This window comes from Loxodonta africana, chromosome 1, assembly GCF_030014295.1.
Source record: "Loxodonta africana isolate mLoxAfr1 chromosome 1, mLoxAfr1.hap2, whole genome shotgun sequence".
NCBI classification, from domain to species: domain Eukaryota; kingdom Metazoa; phylum Chordata; class Mammalia; order Proboscidea; family Elephantidae; genus Loxodonta; species Loxodonta africana.
Window position 1 is genome coordinate 96,685,085 of NC_087342.1, and position 20,883 is coordinate 96,705,967.

General features: G+C 51.3%; 1 protein-coding gene across 22 annotated transcripts in view; it reads left to right on the plus strand.

The window, feature by feature from the left end:
• PPARD (peroxisome proliferator activated receptor delta) overlaps window positions 1–17,538 on the plus strand; it is a 79,655-nt gene extending 62,117 nt beyond the window's left edge. For 12 of the 22 annotated variants that reach the window (XM_064284969.1, XM_064285016.1, XM_064284975.1 and 9 more), the window contains 7 exons: window positions 841–1,071; window positions 4,421–4,495; window positions 11,106–11,260; window positions 12,011–12,149; window positions 13,443–13,645; window positions 13,824–14,274; window positions 15,042–17,538. In XM_064284969.1, the coding sequence (XP_064141039.1) occupies window positions 942–1,071; window positions 4,421–4,495; window positions 11,106–11,260; window positions 12,011–12,149; window positions 13,443–13,645; window positions 13,824–14,274; window positions 15,042–15,289 (1,401 nt within the window). In that variant the 5' untranslated portion in view covers window positions 841–941 and the 3' untranslated portion in view covers window positions 15,290–17,538. Of the gene's footprint in view, window positions 1–840; window positions 1,072–3,628; window positions 3,738–4,420; window positions 4,496–11,105; window positions 11,261–12,010; window positions 12,150–13,442; window positions 13,646–13,823; window positions 14,275–15,041 lie in introns of those variants that run through there. The other 10 variants (XM_064285067.1, XM_023540141.2, XM_023540142.2 and 7 more) reach the window with 4 other exon arrangements.
• Window positions 17,539–20,883: the final 3,345 nt, after the last annotated feature.

A 20,883-nucleotide genomic window follows, 5' to 3' on the forward strand; every position in this document is an offset into this window, starting at 1 on the left:
CACAGCTTGAATATAACAAACGTCACTGAATTGTATGTGTAGAAATTGTTGAAGTGGTATGTTTTGTTGTGTATCAAGAAAAAACCCCTGTGAACCTAGTGCCAAAACCAGTTCCCATCAAGTCGATTCCAACCATGGTGACCCATGTGTGTCAGAGTAGAACTGTGCTGAATAGGGTTCTAAATGGCTGATTTTTTAGAAGTAGATCACCAGGCCTTTCTTCCAAGGCACCTCTGGGTAGACTCAAACTTCCAACCTTTCAGTTAGCAGGCAAACAGGTTAACCATTTGCACCCAGCAACCTAGCACAGCAGTGTCTTTTTCCCATTTTCCACACCCAAACACAGAAATGATAAGACCTTTAAGAATGGTGGTGCAACATTCTTGGGCCTGGAGGCTGGTGGGGACCAGGTAGGGCTTGGGAGGTGATGTATATCAGAGCCTCCAAGGAGGCTGAAGTGTTTGAAAAAGTTTCTTAAGTCATTATGATGTGGCTCCTGGAGACTCGAGGTGGTTCAAAGAACAGGATGCATCAAAGGAGGCCAGGAAAGGTGGCAGGGTGGTTTGTCACCCTTTCTGATTAGTGGAGCCTGCTCTGAACCCCACCAACCTGCCATAAGAGCCCGTGGGTAAGAGGGGAAGTGACTTGCAATGCAAGGAGTGGGGACTATAGGAGTGTTGCAGGGACTGAGGCGTTCCTGGTCTGAAGCAGCAGGAGCAGGAGAGCCTCTTAATGAGCAGGTGGCAGCCCTCAAACATGTCCTACCTCACCACCTTCTCCATTCACCATTGTACCCCTCATTGCCTCTCCCAACCTCTTTCTATGTTCTCCTTTGCCCAGGCTGATGGGAACTGCCCTGTAGAGGTCTATCTGCGTTCAGACCCAGATGATGCCAGAGCTATGACCGGGCCTGCAGGCGTGGTGTCCAGGGGAAGTCAGCCATGGAGCAGCCACAGGAGGAAGCCCCTGAGGTTCGGGAAGAGGAGGAGAAAGAGGAAGTGGCAGAGACAGAAGGAGCCCCAGAACTCAATGGGGGACCAGAGTGCTCTCTTCCTTCCAGCAGCTACTCAGGTGAGGAGGGGGAACCTGGCCCTCTGCAAACAGTGCCATGGGGGTTGCAGAGTAGCAGAGTAGTTAGGACTGAGCCAGACGGCCTGGGCTCATACTCTGACTCCATCAGCTCCTGTGAAGGAACTTTGGCCAGCCGAGTCACCGCTTTCTGTAAAACAGACAGGGAGTTTAGGTGATGTGGACATGGGCTTTTATGAGAATTAAACGAGTTAGCATTGGAATGCGTGTCGTCATCATCATCATGATTATTTTTACCACTGCTCCCACAAGGGACCTGAGACCCTGCTGCCTTAACAATGTGCTCTAAAGATCGATTGTACCTGTGATCGTTATGATCAGTCAAACCACAGTTGATCTGGTGCTAATTATACACATCTTCATTGAGCTGCATTGTAATTAGGCATAAGTACTAAGCAGTTAGTATGAATGACTGTAATTAGTATTACCCTTGTGAAGCCAAGCAGTCTTTAACTTCTCTCATCTCACTTGTTGGTTCCCCTTTATTCATCCACTGCCAGCAGCAGTGAGGCGTTTTTCTGTGGTACCTGCACTGTTCTGCCATCGTCTTCGTCAACATCATGATATGTTCACCTTCAGGGATGTCTGGACTCCACCCCTTAGCACCTGGCTTTCCCTGGCTACGATGCCACCCCTTCCCTGCCTCCCCCGGCCCCGCCCCATCTCCCCAGCCTTTCTCCGTCTCTCTCCACCTCTCTCCTCACCTGAATGCTGTAGGGCCAGCACACACAGCTGATCATCACTCCTGTCCCTTACTGAGAGCTCAGGGTCATGAGAAGATGTCCTGCCCTGGGAGGGGACCTCCTGAGCTTGCTCCTGGTTTCAGCTAAAGGAGAGCCTGGCCACAGGTGGTGATTCAGGGCAGGGGAGTGGCCTGATGCAGTACAAGGATGGCTCTGGACCCCTGCATCTGTGTGGGGCAGAGGGAGGTAGAATGGTGGCAGTGTTATGGCAGGCGGGGGCTGTGGAACAGGACAGGCTCCTGCCTGGGCCTGCAGCTAAGAGGGGCCTGAATCTTTGAGACATACCCCTTTGAATCTGTAGAAGTCCCAGGATTTTGTGGACGTTCTTCTCTTCAGGGCACAGGGTTGGGCAGGGTGAGGAGAGAGCCATCCATCCAGTCCCCCTTATTCCACCCAGGCACCCTGAAACGACCAAACCAGGCCTGGTGTGATTTCAAGGCCAAAGAGAAGGTGTCCCCCATACCCCAGAATATCCCACTTCCTATTGGTTGGTAGGTGGCCCAGACTTTCTTGGAGATCAACCTTTCTCAGAAGAAAGGGATGACTGACCAGGAGTGATGGATTACTCAGCACTAACATCACAGACTTGTCTGGCATTGAGAAAGGCAAGGAGGGTTAGAAAGCAGACAGAAGACACTGGGTGCTTAAGATGAGCAAGGGATGTCACAGAGGACACCAAGAGAGAATGAAAGGGAAAGAGAGGGCCACGGGTTTGTGGCATCATCACCTGGCCCTGGCCCATCTCGTCACCTGGCCACCACACCTGGGCCCTGGTAGGTAGAAGCTGCCAAAGAGTAATGTCCTGTCCTGGGCTTTTCTACACACCGACTAGCGCGTTATCTGACACTTTGCATTTACAACAATAGTAAAAAATCTACTTTCCGAGTATTCTGTGCGTTAACGATGTATGTCCGGCAGTGAGGAATGCCAGGGTTCGAGGTGAGGGTAACTCTGGCTGTGATGGTTAAGGTTACCTGTCAGCTTGGCTGGGCCATGATTCTCAATGGTTTGCAGTTACATAATGATATGATTTGGCAGTTCTATAGTGATGTAATTCAGCAGTTAGTTAATGATTAGTCATCCTCCATTTTGTCATCTGATGTGTCCTCTTCCATTTTTGCATGATGCCTATTTTCACATAATGATCTGGTCTTTGGAACCTAACCATGTCCGTAAGCGAGGAGTAGGCGTAGTACTATTCACAAGTAAACCAGAGTCTGGTACCTGGGAGCAGAGGCCAGGGTAAGGCAGGGATGGTGAGGGCATTCAGGGAGCTTCATCAGGTGGGTGGGATTGAGGGCATTGGGGAAGAGGTCTGGGGCAGTGTTTCTTTTCCTTCTTGCCCAGTCATTCTCACAGTGCTGGGTATAATGTGGTGTCTAATAGATTCTGTTTGTCAACAAGCCAGTGAACTGGAGGGAGTTTCCTCACTATGTGTTAGAGAGTTCATGTTGTTAGTTGCCATCAAGTCAGTTCCGACTCATGGCAACCCCATGTGTTACAGAGTAGAACTGAGCCCCAGAGGATTTTCTTCGCTGTAATATTTTTTTTTTTTTTATGCCTTAGGTGAAAGTTTACAGAGCAGATTAGTTTCTCATTAAACAGTTAGTACACATACCGTTTTGTGACATTGGTTGCCAACCCCAGGACACGTCAGGACTCTCCCATTCTCGACCTTGGGTTCCCCATTGCCATTCATCCAGCTTTCCTGTCTTCTTGTCCTTGCCCCTGGGCTGATGTGCCCATTTAGCCTCATCTACGTGGTTGAACTATGTGTGTTATTTTTTGTTTTATAGGCCTGTCTAATCTTCGACTGAAGGATGAATCTCAGGACTGACTTCAGTACTGAGTTAGAAGGTGTTTGGGGGCCATACTCTCAGGGCTTCTCCAGTCTCTGTCAGACCAGTAAGTCTGGTCTTTTTGTGTGTGTGTGTGAGTTTGAATTTTGTTGTATTGGCTGTAATTTCTTTTTAATTAATAATTTTTATTGTGCTTTAAGTGAAAGTTTACGAATCAAGTCCGTCTCCCACACAAAAACCTATACGCACTTGGCTACATACTTCGAATTACTCTCCTCCTAATAAGACAGCCCGCTCCCCTCCACTCTCTGTTTTCGTGTCTATTTCGCCAGCTTCCAGCCCGCTCTACCCTCTCGTCTTCCCTCCAGGCAGGAGATGCCAACACAGTCTCAAGTGTCCACCAGATCCAAGAAGCTCACTCCTCACCAGCATCCCTTTCCAACCCATTGTCCAGTCCAATCCATGTCTGAAGAGTTGGCTTCAGGAATGGTTCCTGTCCTGGACCAACAGAAGGCCTGGGGGCCATGACCACTGGGGTCCTTCTAGTCTCAGTCAGACCATTATGTCTGGTCTTTTTATGAGAATTTGGGATCTGCACCCCACTACTCTCCTGCTCCCCCAGGGGTTCTCTGTTGTGTTCCCTGTCAGGGCCATCATCAGTTGTGGCTGGGCACCATCTAGTTCTTCTGGTCTCAGGATAATATAGTCTCTGGTTCATGTGGCCCTTTCTGTCTCTTGGGCTCGTAATTACATTGCGTCCTTGGTGTTCTTCTTTCTCCTTTGATCCAGGTGGGTTGAGATTCTCTATTGGCTGTAATCTTAATGGAGGGAGATTGCCAGGCCTTTCCTCCATAGCACCGCTGGGTAAGTTCAAACCTCCAGCCTATAGGCTAGCAGTTGAGTGCAAACCATTTGCCCTACCTATAATATATAGAAAGTTCCCACAACTTCTACAGGACAAAGCAGCCGCCAGAAAAATACAAGCAGGCAGTTCACAGGAGGACAAGTATAAACAGCCCCAAAACACGAAAGGTTCCTCAGCCCGATCAGCTGTCCAAGAAGCGCATCTGAAGATGAGACGTTACTTAGTCTGTTAGATGGGCAGAGGGGACCACGCTGGCGGTCAGTGTTGGTAATGGGGCGAGCACATGGCCCCCACTGCCGATGGTGGTAGGGTGGCTTAGCGGTGTGGATTAAAGCTTTTTAACGTGCATTCATTTTGCCCCACAGTTCCACTTCTAGGAACGTATGCTGTGTAAATGCTCGCTCAGTGTGACAGAGGTTTCCACACCAGCTCATTTACCATGGCACTGCTTATAAGAGCAAAAAATTGGCAAGCGCCCATCTGTGCAGAATTCGCTACGTAAACTGGAAGAGCCATATGGTGGAACACTCTGTGGTCATTAAAAAGAGTAAGGTAGATTTGTAGGTTCTGACAGAGAAATCAGCTCCTGACATACTGGAGATCCACTGTTTAAAAATCTTTGTGTATCACAGAAGGTGCTAGAAGAGTATATGCCGAAGAACTGGTGAGGCTAACTTAGGAGTAGGCTCATGGTGGGGGTCTCTCACTCATGCCCTTATGTATTTCCCTCAACAAGCCTGCACTAGTTCCGTAATTTACAAAGTGATTGCACTGCCTTCTTTAATACGTTAAAATAATTGTTAAAAAAAAAAAAAAAAAAAGAGCTGGCAGGTAAGGGGCCCTGGAGACAGACTTATCCTGTGTTGGGGCACCCCTGTTCTCGGGGGAGCAGGGGGGCTTTGAGTTATATAATCTGGGGTTGCAATCCCCGGTCTATGCTTATGACCTATGACCCTCACAGGTGCCTGCACCTCTTCAAGCTTCAGCCTCTTCACCTTTAAAAGGTGCACTCTGCCCACCTGAGGGCTGGTGTGAGGATTAAATGGGTGACACCTGACATACTGGTTCTCTGCTCTGCCCTCCAGCCCGAGTATGACTTTGGCCTCCAGTGTCCCCTTGTTGTTGTTAGGTGCCATTGAGTCATTTCTGACTCAGTGATGACTCTGTGTGATAGACTAGAGCTGCTCCATAGGATTTTCTTGGCTATGATCTTTATAGAAGCAGATCGCCATATCTTTCTCCCATAGAGCCACTGGGTGGGTTTGAACCTCCAACTTTTGGTTAGCAGCCACGTGCTTAACCGTCACTGCCACCAGGTCTCCTAGAGACCCGTAGGACAGGGATGCAACCTCAAGCCCTGAAACAGCGGAACAGCTGCCCAGTTTGCTTCCTCTCTAGCCCTCCAGAGGCTCTGCATTGACTCTGTATCTCTGAACAGAACTCGCTGCCTGCCACGTACTTCTTCCTCACCCTCGGGAGGCAGGCAGGCCAGGCCTCCCCGTTAGCACTCAGCAATGAGGAAACCAAGGTTATGAGAGACTCACTTGCCTGGGGTTCCCAGCTGGTTAGAGGCAGCAGGCAGCAGGAGCTAGTGCTCACACCCCACCCCACCCTCTTCTCCTGCTTCAGTGACATATATCCCAACCACACACAAGAAAGAGGTCAAGAGTCTTAGGGAGGTGCTGAGGAAGAGAAAGTGACCTTCCTCCTGGTCTGGGTGCCTCCTCTCCCTCAGTGAGCACTTGGTGGGGCCCAGGCTGGGCCAGGCACTGTGCCAGAGGCGACAGTGCAGTGCTGGACAATGGTGAATACGTGCCCTGAGCAGCCCACAGTCCATGCCAGTGGGATAGCAGAAGGAAGGAGGCTGCTTGGTAACCCAGCGCCAGATTCCTGTAGAATTTGTCCTGACATAAAAGGCTAAAAGCTATGGGGCCCATTTACCTATGGGGCCCTGCAAACAGGCTGCCCTCACAGCTATGACAACCACATACTTGCAGCGATGGAGACAAGATATGCAGGAGAACACTCAAGCACACAAACATTACGTGAGTAAGGCCAATAGTGTCTATTTGCTGAACTTGTAATCAAAGATGGCGCAACTCATACGTCACTCTCTGGGTGAAGAGGCTAGTGTTTACACTGACTGTAAACAAAGCGGTCATTGCCTTTGGCCAATGATAACTGTATCGTCCTCAGCAGTGACTGCGTCTGGTTGTTGTTTATCGTAACCAATTATTGATTAGTAGCAATGAACATGCGTATATATAGGGGAGGTAGTACAGTGCCAAGGTTAAGCACTCCGCTCCAAGAATTGGGAGGTTCTAGGTTATAATTCTTGTTCTGCTACTGTCAACAAGTTACTTAACATCTCTCAGGTACAGTTTCCTCACCTGTAGAAGGAGGTAAGAAGACCTGCTTGAAAGGTTGTTTTAAGGTTTACATGACTGACATACGGGTGTAAAGTTTCCAGTAGAGTGCCTGGTGCACAGTGTTGTTAGGTGCCGTCAAGGGGGCTCTGACTCACAGCGACCCTGTGCACGACAGAACAAAACACTGCTGGGTCCTGCGCCATCCTCACAATTGTTGTTATGCATGAGCCCATTGTTGTAGCCACTGTGTCAATCCATCTCATTGAGGGCCTTCCTTTTTTCTGCTGACCCTCTACTTTACCAAGTCCTTCTTCAGGGGCTGGTCCTTCCTGGTAACATGCCCAAAGTATGTGAGACAAGTCTTGCCATCCTTGCTTCTAAGGAACACTCTGGCTGTACTTCTTCCAAGACAGATTTGTTTGTTCTTTTGGCCAAAACCAAAAACCAAACCCAGTGCTGTCGAGTCGATTCTGACTCATAGCGACCCTATAGGACAGAGTACAACTGCCCCACAGGTTTTTCAAGGAGCGCCTGGCGGATTCGAACTGCCGACCCTTTGGTTAGCAGCTGTAGCACTTAACCACTATGCCACCAGGGTTTCCTGTTCTTTCGGCAGTCCATGGTATGTTCAGTATTCTTTGCCAACACCATAATTCAAAGGCATCAACTCTTCTTCAGTCTTCCTTATTCATTGTCCAGCTTTCACATGCACATGAGACAATTGAAAACGTCATGGCTTGGGTCGGGCATACCTCAGTCTTCAAGGTGATATCTTTGCTTTTTAACTTTAAAGAGGTCTTTTGCAGCAGATTTGCCCAATGCAGTGCATCGCTTGATTTCTTGACTGCTGCTTCCATGGGTATTGATTGTGGTGCACAGTAGGCATATGATAAAAAGGAGGTCTTGTTGGTACAAACACAGAGCCTTTGCAGTCAAGTCCGGTTTAGGTTCAAGTTCCAGTCCCACCATCCTCACCTTCAGTTTCCTCATCTTAAAATGGTAAATCCTGTCTTCCAAGGTGATAAAGACAAATGGTAATAACAAGCATAAAAACGGTAACATACCTGACATTTAGAAGGGGCCTGATAAGTGCTGATTCCTGTTCCCCTCCCCTTCCTAGTGGAGGTAGGCCTTTGGGAGATGTGTGGGGGCTAGAGTGGGGGCAGAGTGTAGCTCAAGAGAAAACTCTGAGGCAGGGCTCAGGGTGGGGTGATGGCTCAACAGGTGAGTTAGTGTACTTCCTGAGAGCAGTGGAAGGAGGCTGAGGGGAGGAAGAGGCTGAGGCTCGGTGAGAGGACTCTGTGAGGTCAGCAAATCCAGCCTCTCTTCCACTCAGCATGTGTGAGGGGCACCAGAGCCCAGAGGAGGGATTCCCGGTTTGGTTGAGGGGCTCGGAAACCTTGGTTTTCTACTTGATCTCAATGCCCCCCTGCGACCATCTCTTACCAGGAGCTCATGGGAGATGGGGTGGGACCTCCAGAACCTAGTCCCCAAAATGGGGAGCATTCTGCCATCTTTACTTTTGGGTAGGATGTGATTTGAGATAAACCTTTAAGCCAGGTGGCTGACCAGGAAGAAATAGAACCTTTATTTCAGGAAACCCTACCCCCAAACTACCAGCACCTCAGTACCCCCCATATGCATGCAGCCCAGAATGCATTCTTGTGGCTGCAAATACTCCCACCCACACCAGCCCCTCGGCCCCCACCTCTCTCTGCCTGTGTGTCAGGTATTTGTGTTCTCATTTTTTCCTCAAGTAGACAGGCCTGCATGTGCCCTCACAGAGCATCCCTGCCTGCTGGTGGATTGGACAGCTTATGCCTGTTCACCACCTACTGGCGGGATGCCCCTGGGCACCATCCACACTGCCCCTCTGGGAGGCTCGCCGTGGTCTCTCCCTACACTCCAGAGCTCTGGGCGTCTTAAATAGCCAGTGGGCTCGGGCACTACCCCTCAGGCATCTTGGCTTCTTTTACAGCTCCCCCTTGTCCTGACACCCCTGAGCCAGGGGTCTGCAGCAGGGCAGGAGAGGTAAGAGGAGGGTAGGTCTTGTTCCAGGGGCTCCCCCGGCCCCATATGCAGAGTCCTCCCACCTTGGGCTCTATGGAGTGGGATTGGGGGTGGGCAGCAAACAGCCAGAAGCAGGGAAGGGCACATAGCTTGGAAACCACAGAACTGTGGCTTTCTGAAAAACATCATCCTAACAGTTGACATTTATATAGCACCTACTGTTCTTTTACTCCTCACCCTGACTCTCTGAGAGAGAGACTGTTGTCTCGCCATTTTATTTCGTTTTACAGAGGAGGGTACTGAGGCCCAGGGGGCCAGAGCTGGGATTTGAGCCAAAGGCACCTGGCTCTTACTTCAGTAACACTAGTTAGGACATGGTGGCCAGGGTTTGAACTGAGGCCACATGGCTCCTGCATCCACACTCTTACCACATAGAAGCAGTCTTGGAAGCCGCCCAAAGCCCTCATCCTTGAGCCCAGACAGGGGAGCAGTCACCTTCCTGGACAGCCCCACGGACGAGTGATGGCTCTTTCTAAATCCTCACCACCCTCCCAGTCCCTCCGCTGGCGTTGCCGTTCTTGCCTTGGGTTCTAGTATTCCACCTCTCCTGTGCGGTCAGCTGTTTGAGGGCAGGGTCTGGGTCCAGCCCTGCACACAGCAGGTGCTCATCAAATGTCTATTGAATGAATGAACAGAGAGGGCGGCATGCCACATGCACTGCCAGCAGCGCCAAATGATCGGACACCTGCCAAGCATCCTGGGCCACGGGGAGAGCAAGGAAGGCACCATGAGATGGGAGAGACCCAAGGCAATTGATTACTGTGGACCGGTCGGTGGTGGAGGTGGGCTTTGAACTGTAATGAGAGCATAGTTAGAGACATTCTGAGTCTAGCAGAGGAGGCTGACAGGCGAGCCGCAAAAACCACACTGATGGCAAGAAGTGCATACAGACAACGCAGATCAAAGGAGGAAGTGCCAGAAGCCCTCCCTGCCCCAGCATCTGTGCGGGTCTCTACGGTGGGTTTTTCCCACGTTATCTCATTTCCCCCAACAACTGGTGATGTGAGTTTATTGTCCCTGTATATTGCCTCCCAGAGTGGCGAGTCTGCACAGCCTGCTAGCCAGTTGGGACTGAGGCCAGGACAGCCTGGCAGCTTCGGGACTGCCTCCCAGGCACTCAGTCATTCCATAGACAGTCATCAAGTGCCTGATACGTGCACAGTTCTCTGTGATGCAAAATACTGGCCCTTGTGGCCCTTATGTCCTAGTGGGGGGCACCCAACAATAAGTAGACTCACATAGAATGTATCAGATGACACAGGCTACTGAGAAAGGTAAAGCAGGCTTCCCCCTTCCAGAGCACAGCTTTCCCCTTCTAAGGCTCAGGGACACTGAGGGAGCCCCCCTCCCTGTCTGTGGTCTGAGCCAGGGCTTACACCCTAGGAATGATTAAAGGTAGGAAGCTTATGCACTGGGACTAGACAGGCCATTTTTAGGAAACAGCATCTCTGGGGTCCACCTCCTTCAGGAGGTGGCTCTGCTGAGGTCGCTTCCTGGTCAGGCCCTCATGTTCTTTCCTGTGAGATGAGGGAGTTGAGCTCCCTGAGCCCTAACCACCACCACCACCCCCCACCCCCCGCCCATTTCAGAATGTGGCCACTGATGGGCGGAAATGGCTTTTGTGGGGGGCCTGGTGCCGGGGGTGGGTGGTGGTATTAGATTTTAAAGGCAAATGGGATCTAGGAGGGTGGCCTGTCCTGTTTCTGTCTTCACTTCTTTAATTTCCACAAAACTCCATGTAGGCCTACACAGTGGCAGTCTCCAAGCCAAGAGACTCGTTTCCCAAAGACTGTCTAAAGACATTCTGTGTCTTCTTCCTCTCTCTTGCCCCCCTCAACCCCTCCCCCAACACTCTCCTCCCCAACAGTGAGTTTAGCCCAGGAAGGCTCTGACTTACCCTCTAATGCTAGCCGCCATTTACTGAGCACCTGCTGTGTGTCAAGCTCTGAAGAAAATGCTTTCAAAATCTTTTGCCTGTCCTCACAGAAAAGCTGTTGTTAGTTAACCCCACCTTGCATATGAAGAAACTGATCCCCAGAAAGGTTAATGACTCCCTGAGGCCACACAGCTCTCAGAGGCCTGTGTGATTCAGAAACATGGCTCTTCTGGTCACCCCACCTGCTCCCGAGCCCTGCAGAGTGAGATGCTGCCTGTCCTTGTGTGTCCACAGACCTCTCCCAGAGCTCCTCGCCAGCGTCTCTGCTGGACCAGCTGCAGATGGGCTGTGATGGGGCCTCAGGTAGCAGCCTCAACATGGAGTGCCGGGTGTGCGGGGACAAGGCATCAGGCTTCCACTATGGCGTCCATGCCTGCGAGGGGTGCAAGGTACAGAGATGGGGGCATGGCTGGCTGTAGGGGACTGTAGAGGGCTTTGGTTACATGGGGACGTGACCTACAACAAAGGCCTTCCCTACCACAGGGCTGGGCCTTAAAGGTACCCATAGCAGAATTCCTGCCCAGGAGGTAGCCAGGCCCTTGGACCCATTCTAATCCTCAGCTCTAGGTCCTGCTGGAGAGGAGGGGTTCCCTTGTCCGAGCCTGCCCTACTGGGCACCTGGCCTTGACCCAGCCACTCACCTGGGCTCTCTGGGCAGTTGGCGCCCCCTGGGGGCCGAACTTGAGAAGGCTGGCAGCACAGAGTGAGGCCTGAATAGAGCTCTTTGAGGAAGAAAGGAAATGTGTTTCTTTTTCCAGGCTGTTTTTGGGTTCTTCCTCTTAACTGCACGTCTGTCAGAATTGTACAAATTATTTATCAAACCACCACCTAGAAAATACAGAGAGCCAGGTAAACTTATGCACAAACCAAGTCAGCCATGATACAATTTTATGTTACCAAACTAACCAAGACGCTTTAGACTTCTTTGGGCATTTACAATAAGTATGGTATGTTATTTTACTTATTTTAGAGGTTCTGGCATCACTTATTTTCCTTCTCCCTCCCAAAATTTCTTCCCATTACTTGTAAATTTCAGGAATTTTTTCATCTTTATGTGTAAAGTCATAACCCAGTGGGCCAAACAGGCTTCTCAACCTCTCCCCTCTCCTCATGGCTTTTCCATGTCCTGTGCCCCTCAGGGCTTCTTCCGCCGGACGATCCGCATGAAGCTGGAGTACGAGAAGTGTGAGCGCAGCTGCAAGATCCAGAAGAAGAACCGCAACAAGTGCCAGTACTGCCGCTTCCAGAAATGCCTAGCTCTGGGCATGTCGCATAATGGTGAGCGCCGGCCAGGCGAGGACAGGGGCCGCTGGCTCCACACATCCTGAAGTCAGGTTTGGGGAGCTCCCAGAGCAGGCCAGGGGGCTATGGCTTTGCCTCTCTGGACCCTGAGCCTTGAAGCTTTTATGTAGCACATGCTGGCCTAAGACCTGCCACTTCCCAGACTGCCCAGCATCTACCATGCGAAGCTCAAGAGCCCAGTCCTGGGGCCTTCACCCCCGCTCTGTGCCTGAGACTCACCCTTTCTGGCCTGGAAGGGAACTGGGAGTTGATGCCAGCTCACGTGATGTTGGGGACACCACTCCCGGAACCTCAGGCCTGCCTCAGATGACCCAACACAGTTTGAAAAGCCACTGCCAAGGCCAGGGATCCCCTCAGCCCTTCTTGGTTGTTAAGGGCAGGCAGGAACCAGTAACTGACCACATGTGTCAGCTGCCAGAGCCAGACTGGGAGTTTCCTGGAGGCTAGCCATTCTCGGGAGTCACAGCCTTCCCTGCCTGGTGCTCCAGGCCTCCAGCAGACCCTGGTCTTTAGACCCCTAGGATAGGATATTGCAAAGCCCTCTCACCTCCTTTTTACCCTCTGAGCCAGACACACAGACAGAGGGCAAGAGAGAGCCTCTTGTTTAAATGTCTTTGTGGGCAGGTAAGCTTCTCTGCCAGCTTTTACCCATTGATGCCTCAACTATCTAGCACCTTAGAGGGTGGCAGGGCCTGAATCTGCCCTCTGCAGCTTTTCCTAGGTGATTGGGGTTGCACAGGTGTGGGGTTTGGTCCTCCCCCTCAGCCTATATCTGCCCCAGCCCCATTCCTGGTGCGGGGTCTCCTCACTCTTTCCCTGAGAGAGGTCACGTTTGTACCCTCCTCCATTACTAATAACTACAGTTCTTCATTACTCTGTGAATACTCTTATTTAATTGTTCCAACAACCCAGTGAGTTTTAGGGAGTATCAACCCCATTCTTCTGGTGAAAAAAAGAAGGTAAAGGAGCCTGCCCAAAGTCACATAGCTAGTTGGCTGTCAAGCTGAAACTCAGAACACGGGCCTTTGACACCATAGGCTATCTTCCTAACCGCCCTGTTCTGCTGCCTGCCAGCCACTCCGTGAGTTAGGGCCCTATGTGCCGGGCAGTGTAAACAACACAGAAGGTTCCTGCTTCCTGGAGCTTGCGTTCTGGAGGGGCTACCCTCAAGATTTCCAGTTTCCTGACTCTGAGGGCCCTGGGCTTAAAAGATTGGAGGAGAGGCCCCTGCCTGGGCCGCCTTGGTGACTGTCCCCCATCCTTGTGCAGCCATCCGCTTTGGCCGGATGCCAGAGGCGGAGAAGAGGAAGCTGGTGGCGGGGCTGACGGCAAGTGAGGGGAGTCGGCACAACTCACAGGTGGCTGACCTGAAGGCCTTCTCCAAGCACATCTACAATGCCTACCTGAAAAACTTCAACATGACCAAAAAGAAGGCCCGTGCCATCCTCACCGGCAAGGCCAGCCACACGGCGGTGAGTGTCACTGCACAGCTTGGCAGCACCCCGGGCTCCGGGCCCCTCTGCCTCCTGCCTGCCTCTTGGGAGAACCAGGCCTCCTCCTCCCTTAACTTCCTGGTACAGGCAAGGGTGTGGGAAACACATGGGGCGGGGGTCTCCCAGGCCTGGCATCTAACAGGGCCTGGGTTTTCAGCCCTTTGTGATCCACGACATCGAGACATTGTGGCAGGCAGAGAAGGGCCTGGTGTGGAAGCAGCTGGTGAACAGCCTGCCGCCCTACAAGGAGATCAGCGTGCACGTCTTCTACCGCTGCCAGTGCACCACAGTGGAGACCGTGCGCGAACTCATTGAGTTCGCCAAGAGCATCCCCAGCTTCGGCAACCTCTTCCTCAATGACCAGGTGACCCTCCTCAAATACGGTGTGCACGAGGCCATCTTCGCCATGCTGGCCTCCATCGTCAACAAGGACGGACTGCTGGTGGCCAATGGCAGTGGCTTCGTCACCCGCGAGTTCCTGCGCAGCCTCCGAAAGCCCTTCAGCGACATCATTGAGCCCAAGTTTGAGTTTGCGGTCAAGTTCAACGCCCTGGAACTTGATGACAGTGACCTGGCTCTATTCATCGCAGCCATCATCCTGTGTGGAGGTGAGCAAGGGCGGGGCAGGTGGGCACCCAGTCCATCTGGGGCTGCCTCACTGCAGGGTGCCAGTCCTGAGCCTGGACAGCGTTGGGAAGATGTCCACATGCTGATGGCAGTGGAAAATGCAAGGCACTAACTGTATATGTAGCATCAGCTCAATCTTGTTACATAGCTGTAGGTGGAAAAAAGACTGAGAGGAAATATACCAAAAGCTATATTGGTATCTTAGTGATTATTTCTGGGTGTTGGTGAAGTTTTCTGTATTTTATTAGTATTTTTCAAATTCTAATACAATCAGTATAATAATAACTGATAACTAACAGTGGCATAGAACTTACTTCATGCCAGGCACTGTTCTCCTTTCTTTTCATAGGTTATATAACTCATTTGATCCTCACAAAAACACTGTGCAGGAGATAATTTTATTATCCCCATTTTACAGATGAGGAAACTGAAACCCAGAGAGGCCAAGTGATCTGTCCATGGCCCCATAGCTAGAAAGTGGTAGAGATGGGATTGAAATCCAAGCATTGAGTCTCTTAACCACAATACTGTGCTCCCTAATCAGGAAAACAAAAAACCTTTATGGGCAAAAAAAAAAAAAAAAAAAAGGAGGCCAAGGCTGGTAGAGGGACTAGAGCACTCAGTGGGGCAGTCACCGTGTCCCCCAGGGCAAGTCACCCACACAGGATAGGAGTTGGGGAGCCCCTCTGCCCTTCTGAGGCCCTCTGTTGCCTGCGTTCTCCCACAACTCCACTCTGTGTCCCCACAGACCGGCCAGGCCTCATGAACGTGTCACAGGTAGAGGCCATCCAGGACACCATTCTGCATGCCCTTGAGTTCCACCTGCAGGCCAACCACCCCGACGTCCAGTACCTCTTCCCCAAGCTGCTGCAAAAGATGGCTGACCTGCGGCAGCTGGTCACTGAGCATGCCCAGATGATGCAGTGCATCAAGAAGACTGAGACAGAGACCTCGCTGCACCCCCTGCTCCAGGAGATCTACAAGGACATGTACTGAGGCGCAGTGCCCAGGGCCTCCCCACGGCTCTCCAGGGGAGCAGACAGTGTGGGAGAGGCACTTTCCATGTGACTTGCCGTTGACCAGCCCTAGGCACTCAGTATGGACCAGACTGGAGCAGTGAGCTCTTGCTCGTGGTCTCAGACACACAGCCCCTTGTTCCCTGTACTCTCATTCTGTCTCTGTTTCACTCACCTCCTCATTCTTTCTTTCTGTCTTGCCCCTCTCCAACTTCCTTGGTTCCTCTTTGTGCTTACACTTCTCTTGCTCTTTTTCTTCTTTTCTCTGTATAGGTTTCCCTCCTCCTTCCTCACCTGTCCCCCTCTGATTGCCCATTCCCACATCTGTCCTTCTTTCGTTTTCTGGGAAACCGTTCGTATTATTTCACCAGCAGCATAGAACAGGACCTCTGCTTCTGCCCCCCTTTTCTCAGGAGCAGAGATGTGGGGCCTTCCCTCTGCCCCATCAGTGTGCCTGCAGGGCTGGGCCTCATTCTGGCTCCTGGCTTCGGAGCCAACGGCTGGAGCCATCCAAAGAAACACTAAGCAGCCTGGGCCTGGCTTCCTGGGGAAGCCAAGCAAGGCCTGGGCTGACTACGCAGAAGCCTGTAGTCAGCAGGTCCCCACTGTGAAGGACACTGGGTGGAGGGGGGCGTGGGTCGAGAGCCAGGATGCCTCCCCCAGACTGTCACTGCCCTCCCAAGGATGAGCCTGGCAGTCCCTGACCCACCCACCCCACTCCCACAGTGCACTGCAGCCCACGACACCCAACATCCTTTTTGTTCTTCTTTGCACTGGTCTTCCAGGCCAGTGTTGCTGATGGCCCTCTGCGCTGGCTGCTGGGGGGAACCCCTCAGCCTTAGCCTGGAAGGAGGCGGGGTACCCTCCAGGTGGGGTCCCCCTATGTCCCCATTGACAAGGAGCAGGCCTAAGGGAGAAGGTGAAGGCTGGTGGGGAAAGGAGGGAGCAGTACACTTAATCCTGACCCAGGACTTGGGGTCTGAGGGCCAGGGACAGTGTGGGGTAGGCCTTCCATCAGCACCCACACTCCTCTACTCTGGAGCAGCCGTTAGTCCTGCCTGCATTGCGTAAGCACCGCAGCTCCCAGGTCCTCACCCAGGCCTGGGGCCTGGCCTCAAAGCAGGACCATCCCTTTCCTTAGCTTGGAGACACTGGCACTCGCTTCAGCTGAGGAGAAGAAGCACACGCCCCACACCTCCCCACACACTCCCTGGAGCTGCCACTCCAGCACACACCGCAAGCACTGAAATCACTTTACCTGCAGCTTTGGCACCCTGCACACTCCCCTCCCGAGGCAGATGAGGATCCAGAGGGGCCTGCAGACCGATGGGCAGAGCTGTGCCCCCTGTTGTCAGGGCTGGGCCAGATCTCTGGGGGATAGGGGCGTCCTGCTGAGTCAGCCTAGCACCTGTTCACAGGGGATAAACTTGTCCTGCTTATTCTGACAGCCTTTTGTCCCTGCAGCTCTGCTGCCCTCTCCCTCACTTCTCCCCGCTGCCCATACACACACAGCTAGTCACCTGGACCTCTCCCTGCACGCTCTAGTCACTGGTGACCTTTCCGGGTCCCACTCCCCCAGGTGAAAGTATGCTAGCCTCAGAGGAGGGCCTGAAGTGCAGCCTGAAGTGGGGGGTCTGAGCAGGAGATCAGTGAGGAAACTGGCCTATGGGGTGGGGGAGTGAGGGAGTAGCTAGGGTCCCAGAAAGAGCTGGTGGGAGAGTTAGGGCTCCTGATTCCCCATTCCCATGTCTGTCGCTGGACAGGCTTCCTGGTTCCTATCTGGCCCTCCTTCCCATGGGACCTTTTAGCCTGACTGCATTCGAGGCAGGAAATGCCCAGGAGAGAGGACGAGCGCCAGCACCCGCCCCTGCCCGTGCTTTGGCTTTCCCAGGTCCCAGGATTGCTCTCTACTGGTCAGATTCTTCCCTTCTCCCCACACCCCCACAGCCTCACTGACCAGGGATTGTGTTCGGGGTGTCAGCGTGCTCCCTTTTGGGCCACTGCTGTTAAAGGGAGAGATGCTGTGCCTGACCTGACCTCCCCCCATGCACCGACCCCGACCCGGGTCTGGTGCTGAGGATACAGCTCTTCTCAGTGTCTGAACAATCTCCAAAATTGAAATGTATATTTTTGCTAGGAGCCCCCAGCTTCCTGTGTTTTTAATATAAATAGTGTATACAGACTGACGGAACTTTAAATGGGAATTAAATATTTAAGAGTTGACTTTAAGCTGACTGGATCCTTCATGTGTTTTTCCTGGGGGCAGATTGGGCTCCTCCCCCTCCATATCTGGTGTACAGAGGGGAAACTTGGTTGGGCAAAGCAGACTGGGGTGCTGGCTGGGAAGGATCAGTTCTGGCTTGTGGAATCTGCCTGTTCCTCCCCCTCTCCTGCTCTGCTTGCCACTTGTCAGTCTGCAAGGAATTGTGGGGATTCTGCAGGGGTGCTGAGATGCCATCCCTACCCTGCAGAGAGAGTTGGGGTGTGATGGGGAAAAAAGAATACACGAGCTCTGAAAAGGATACCACAAATCAGGGTGAGAGTGCGAGGGGGACAGGCATGGCAGAAGGCCCTGGAGGAGGCACCTCTCCCTGGGCCGCGAATGGTATGCAGGACCTCCACAACCAAACCCCTGTCATTCACTGCCAGTTTTTATCACCCCCACAAGAGGCTGAGGTTCCCCTCCTTAGCTAATGTTTTACTTTTGACCCAAAGGAGTCTGTTGGTATCTTGGATGGTCAGCTGCTGCATGAAAAAATGAGACTGAGACAGGAAGGCCAGAAAACAAATAGAATTTAGTGCGCACAGGTCCCAGAGAGGAAACTACAGCCTGCTTCAACGCAGGGTCCCAGAGAGGAAACTACAGCCCACTTCAACGCAGGGCCACTCGAACCCAGGGACCAGCAACAAGCTGGAACTGTAGGAGAGGACTCATGTGTGGTAAGCAGAGTGGGGTCTGGGGGTTAGTACATGCTGAAGTATTGGTCAGTTTTCAAGCTTCTAGTGCATTAGCAAGGGAAAAGTGTTTATCTCAGGAACCCATGTGGGGCATGGCCAGGAGGGCCAATTAGAGACCACAACTGTTGAGATGTTGTGTGACAAAATAGGACCAGCCATGTCAGAAACTTGGTAAAGGGCAACGAGGAGGAATTAATGGTTGTAGAGGCAGCAAACTATGTAGGCCGCCAGCTGGCCTTATGACAGCTAAACACCCCAGTTTCCTCCTTTACGTCCGTGGTACCATCCTCATAAAGACCCCAGGAGAGCCCAGCCCGCGGCAGCCAGTGGGGTTGGCTGCAAAACTGGCTGCAGTATGAGGCAAGTTCAGGGTGCATGTCAGTGTTTGTCTAGTCAGGAAAACAAAGCCACGCAAATATCTTAAAATGAGGAAAAGAAAGGCCTGAAAGATCAGAGCAAGGTCATCCAGAGATTAGTAACTGCAGGAAGTGACTCTCAACCCCCAGAGCTAGATGGAAAATAGTGTCATTCAGAGGCCACAGCTGTTCGAATACCCACTGGCACTGCAGAAACCCAGGAACCCACTTCATCCACTGACTTGACTGTAGGAGCTGCTGGAGCCAGAGTCCATGCGCACGGTAGGTACACCTGAAGCTGCTGGAACATGTGCAGCCCTCGCCACTGCTGCTGGCATTGGAAACTTACAGCTTGGGCAAGAAGCTGCTCCTGCCAAAAGTGGCACCAGAGTTTGGTGGGTGGAAGGGCGGTTTCTCCCTTTCTCCTGCCTTCCATTCTCTTGCCAGTACCTCCCACTGAAAAAATTTAACCAGAAGTCAGCTGGTAAGGGAGTCTAGGGAATATAGTTTGCAGGCTTCCAGCCCTGCGCTATAAAGGAGAGCATGAGAGCAGCAGGCAAACAACTAGCACAAAGTGTAAATGCAGGCTCACAGTGTAAGGTGACAGTCAAATACGACACTTGCCTCCCTGTTTTTGCTGGCCAGCTGGGCAGTGCAATCTGAAATCTGTCAGGTCCCATGTGGTTCGTCACAGCTTGGAACAGTTACAGCACCAGGGGAATAGGAGGGCAAGAGGAGGTGGAAAACTTGGAATAGGGGCATCTCTGAAATTGAAAGCCTTGCTTGTCATGGAATTTTCTGGATTGCTTGGTTCATTTTTCTCACCTCCCTATCCCTTCCCACACCATCAGGTGGGAGAAAAATAGACTGTGTCTCAGTTGTTAAAGACCAGTCCTCTTTCTAGTCTTGAAAAGTAAGAATATAGGATACCCAATAATTAATAATTAGATAGAATTCAGCTCAGTGACTTGAGGCTAGATCTCAGTACCAGTTTTCTAGTTATATAACCAAACACCACTTGGGTTCTTGTCCTGTCTTATTAGCCGATTGAAATAAGGTGGACACTGATTACAACAGAAAGCGGCAAGTTTATTGTTTGCGCATACAAGGAGCACGTGGGATTCTAGTGACCTTAAGGCCGCATGCTCCCTTACTAAGGTGGCTGGAGAGCCTTTTGTTTCCAATGGTGTCAGGCAGTTGGGTTTGGTACCGAGAATTTTTTGCCTTTAGCCCTCCCATGCCTATATTTATGGGTGGCGGGGTAGGGGTAGGAGGGTCAGTTGAAAGATGTGATTTCAATCTGTGCATGCGTCAAGGCATAACTAGGGCTAGTCAGTGGACGGAGCCACTACCTGCTGTGACTTCCTGCTCAAAACAAGCTTGTGGTTAGCAAGACAAAGAAAGGGGGGAAGGGGTGTTGATTGGGGTTTTCAATATGGCTGAGCAGCCTGTTTCTTTTATACCTGGTTTCTGGTGCTGCAAAGGGATAGCGTCTTGTCCCTCTTTTGCCCTGTGATTACTATAACTAATTGCTATTCTTTATTAAGCACCTATTGTGTACCAGGCGTTATAGGTGCATCACTTATAATCCTCACAACATTTTATAAGGTAAATATTATCACCTGCCGTTTTACCTGTGAGGAAGTACAATGACAGAAATTAGGGAGTGTGCACAAGGTCACATAGCTAAGAGGCAGAGCCAGTAAGTATTCAATCCAGGACCTTAAGATCTCTGCATTTCACCCATGAACAAGACCCGGGAGAACATCCTTGGTCTCCTAGCCTCTTTTTAATGATGCCCAGGACAAATGAATCAAAGACTAGACAAGAAGGAAAAAAAAAAAAAAGACTAGAAGTTACTATTTTTGCAATAATTCTATAAATCTAAAACTGTTCTAAAATTAAAAAAAATGAGGTCCTCATTCTGATCAGGAACACAATAGATGGATTCTGGTAGAATGGGAGCAAAATGTGGAACAGAACTCAAACTCTTTAAAAGTCCAGACTTCCTGGACCAGTTGAGGCTGAAGGACTTCCTGAGACTATCGCCCTGAGATACTTTTTTTTTTTTTTTTTATTGTGCTTTAAGTAAAAGTTTACAAATCAAGTCAGTGTCTCATATAAAAATTTATATACACCTTGTTATATACTCCTAATTGCTCTCCCCCTAATGAGACAGCACACTCCTTCTCTCCACCCTCTATTTTCACGTCCATTCAACCAGCTTCTGACTCCCTCTGCCCACTCATCTCCCCTCCAG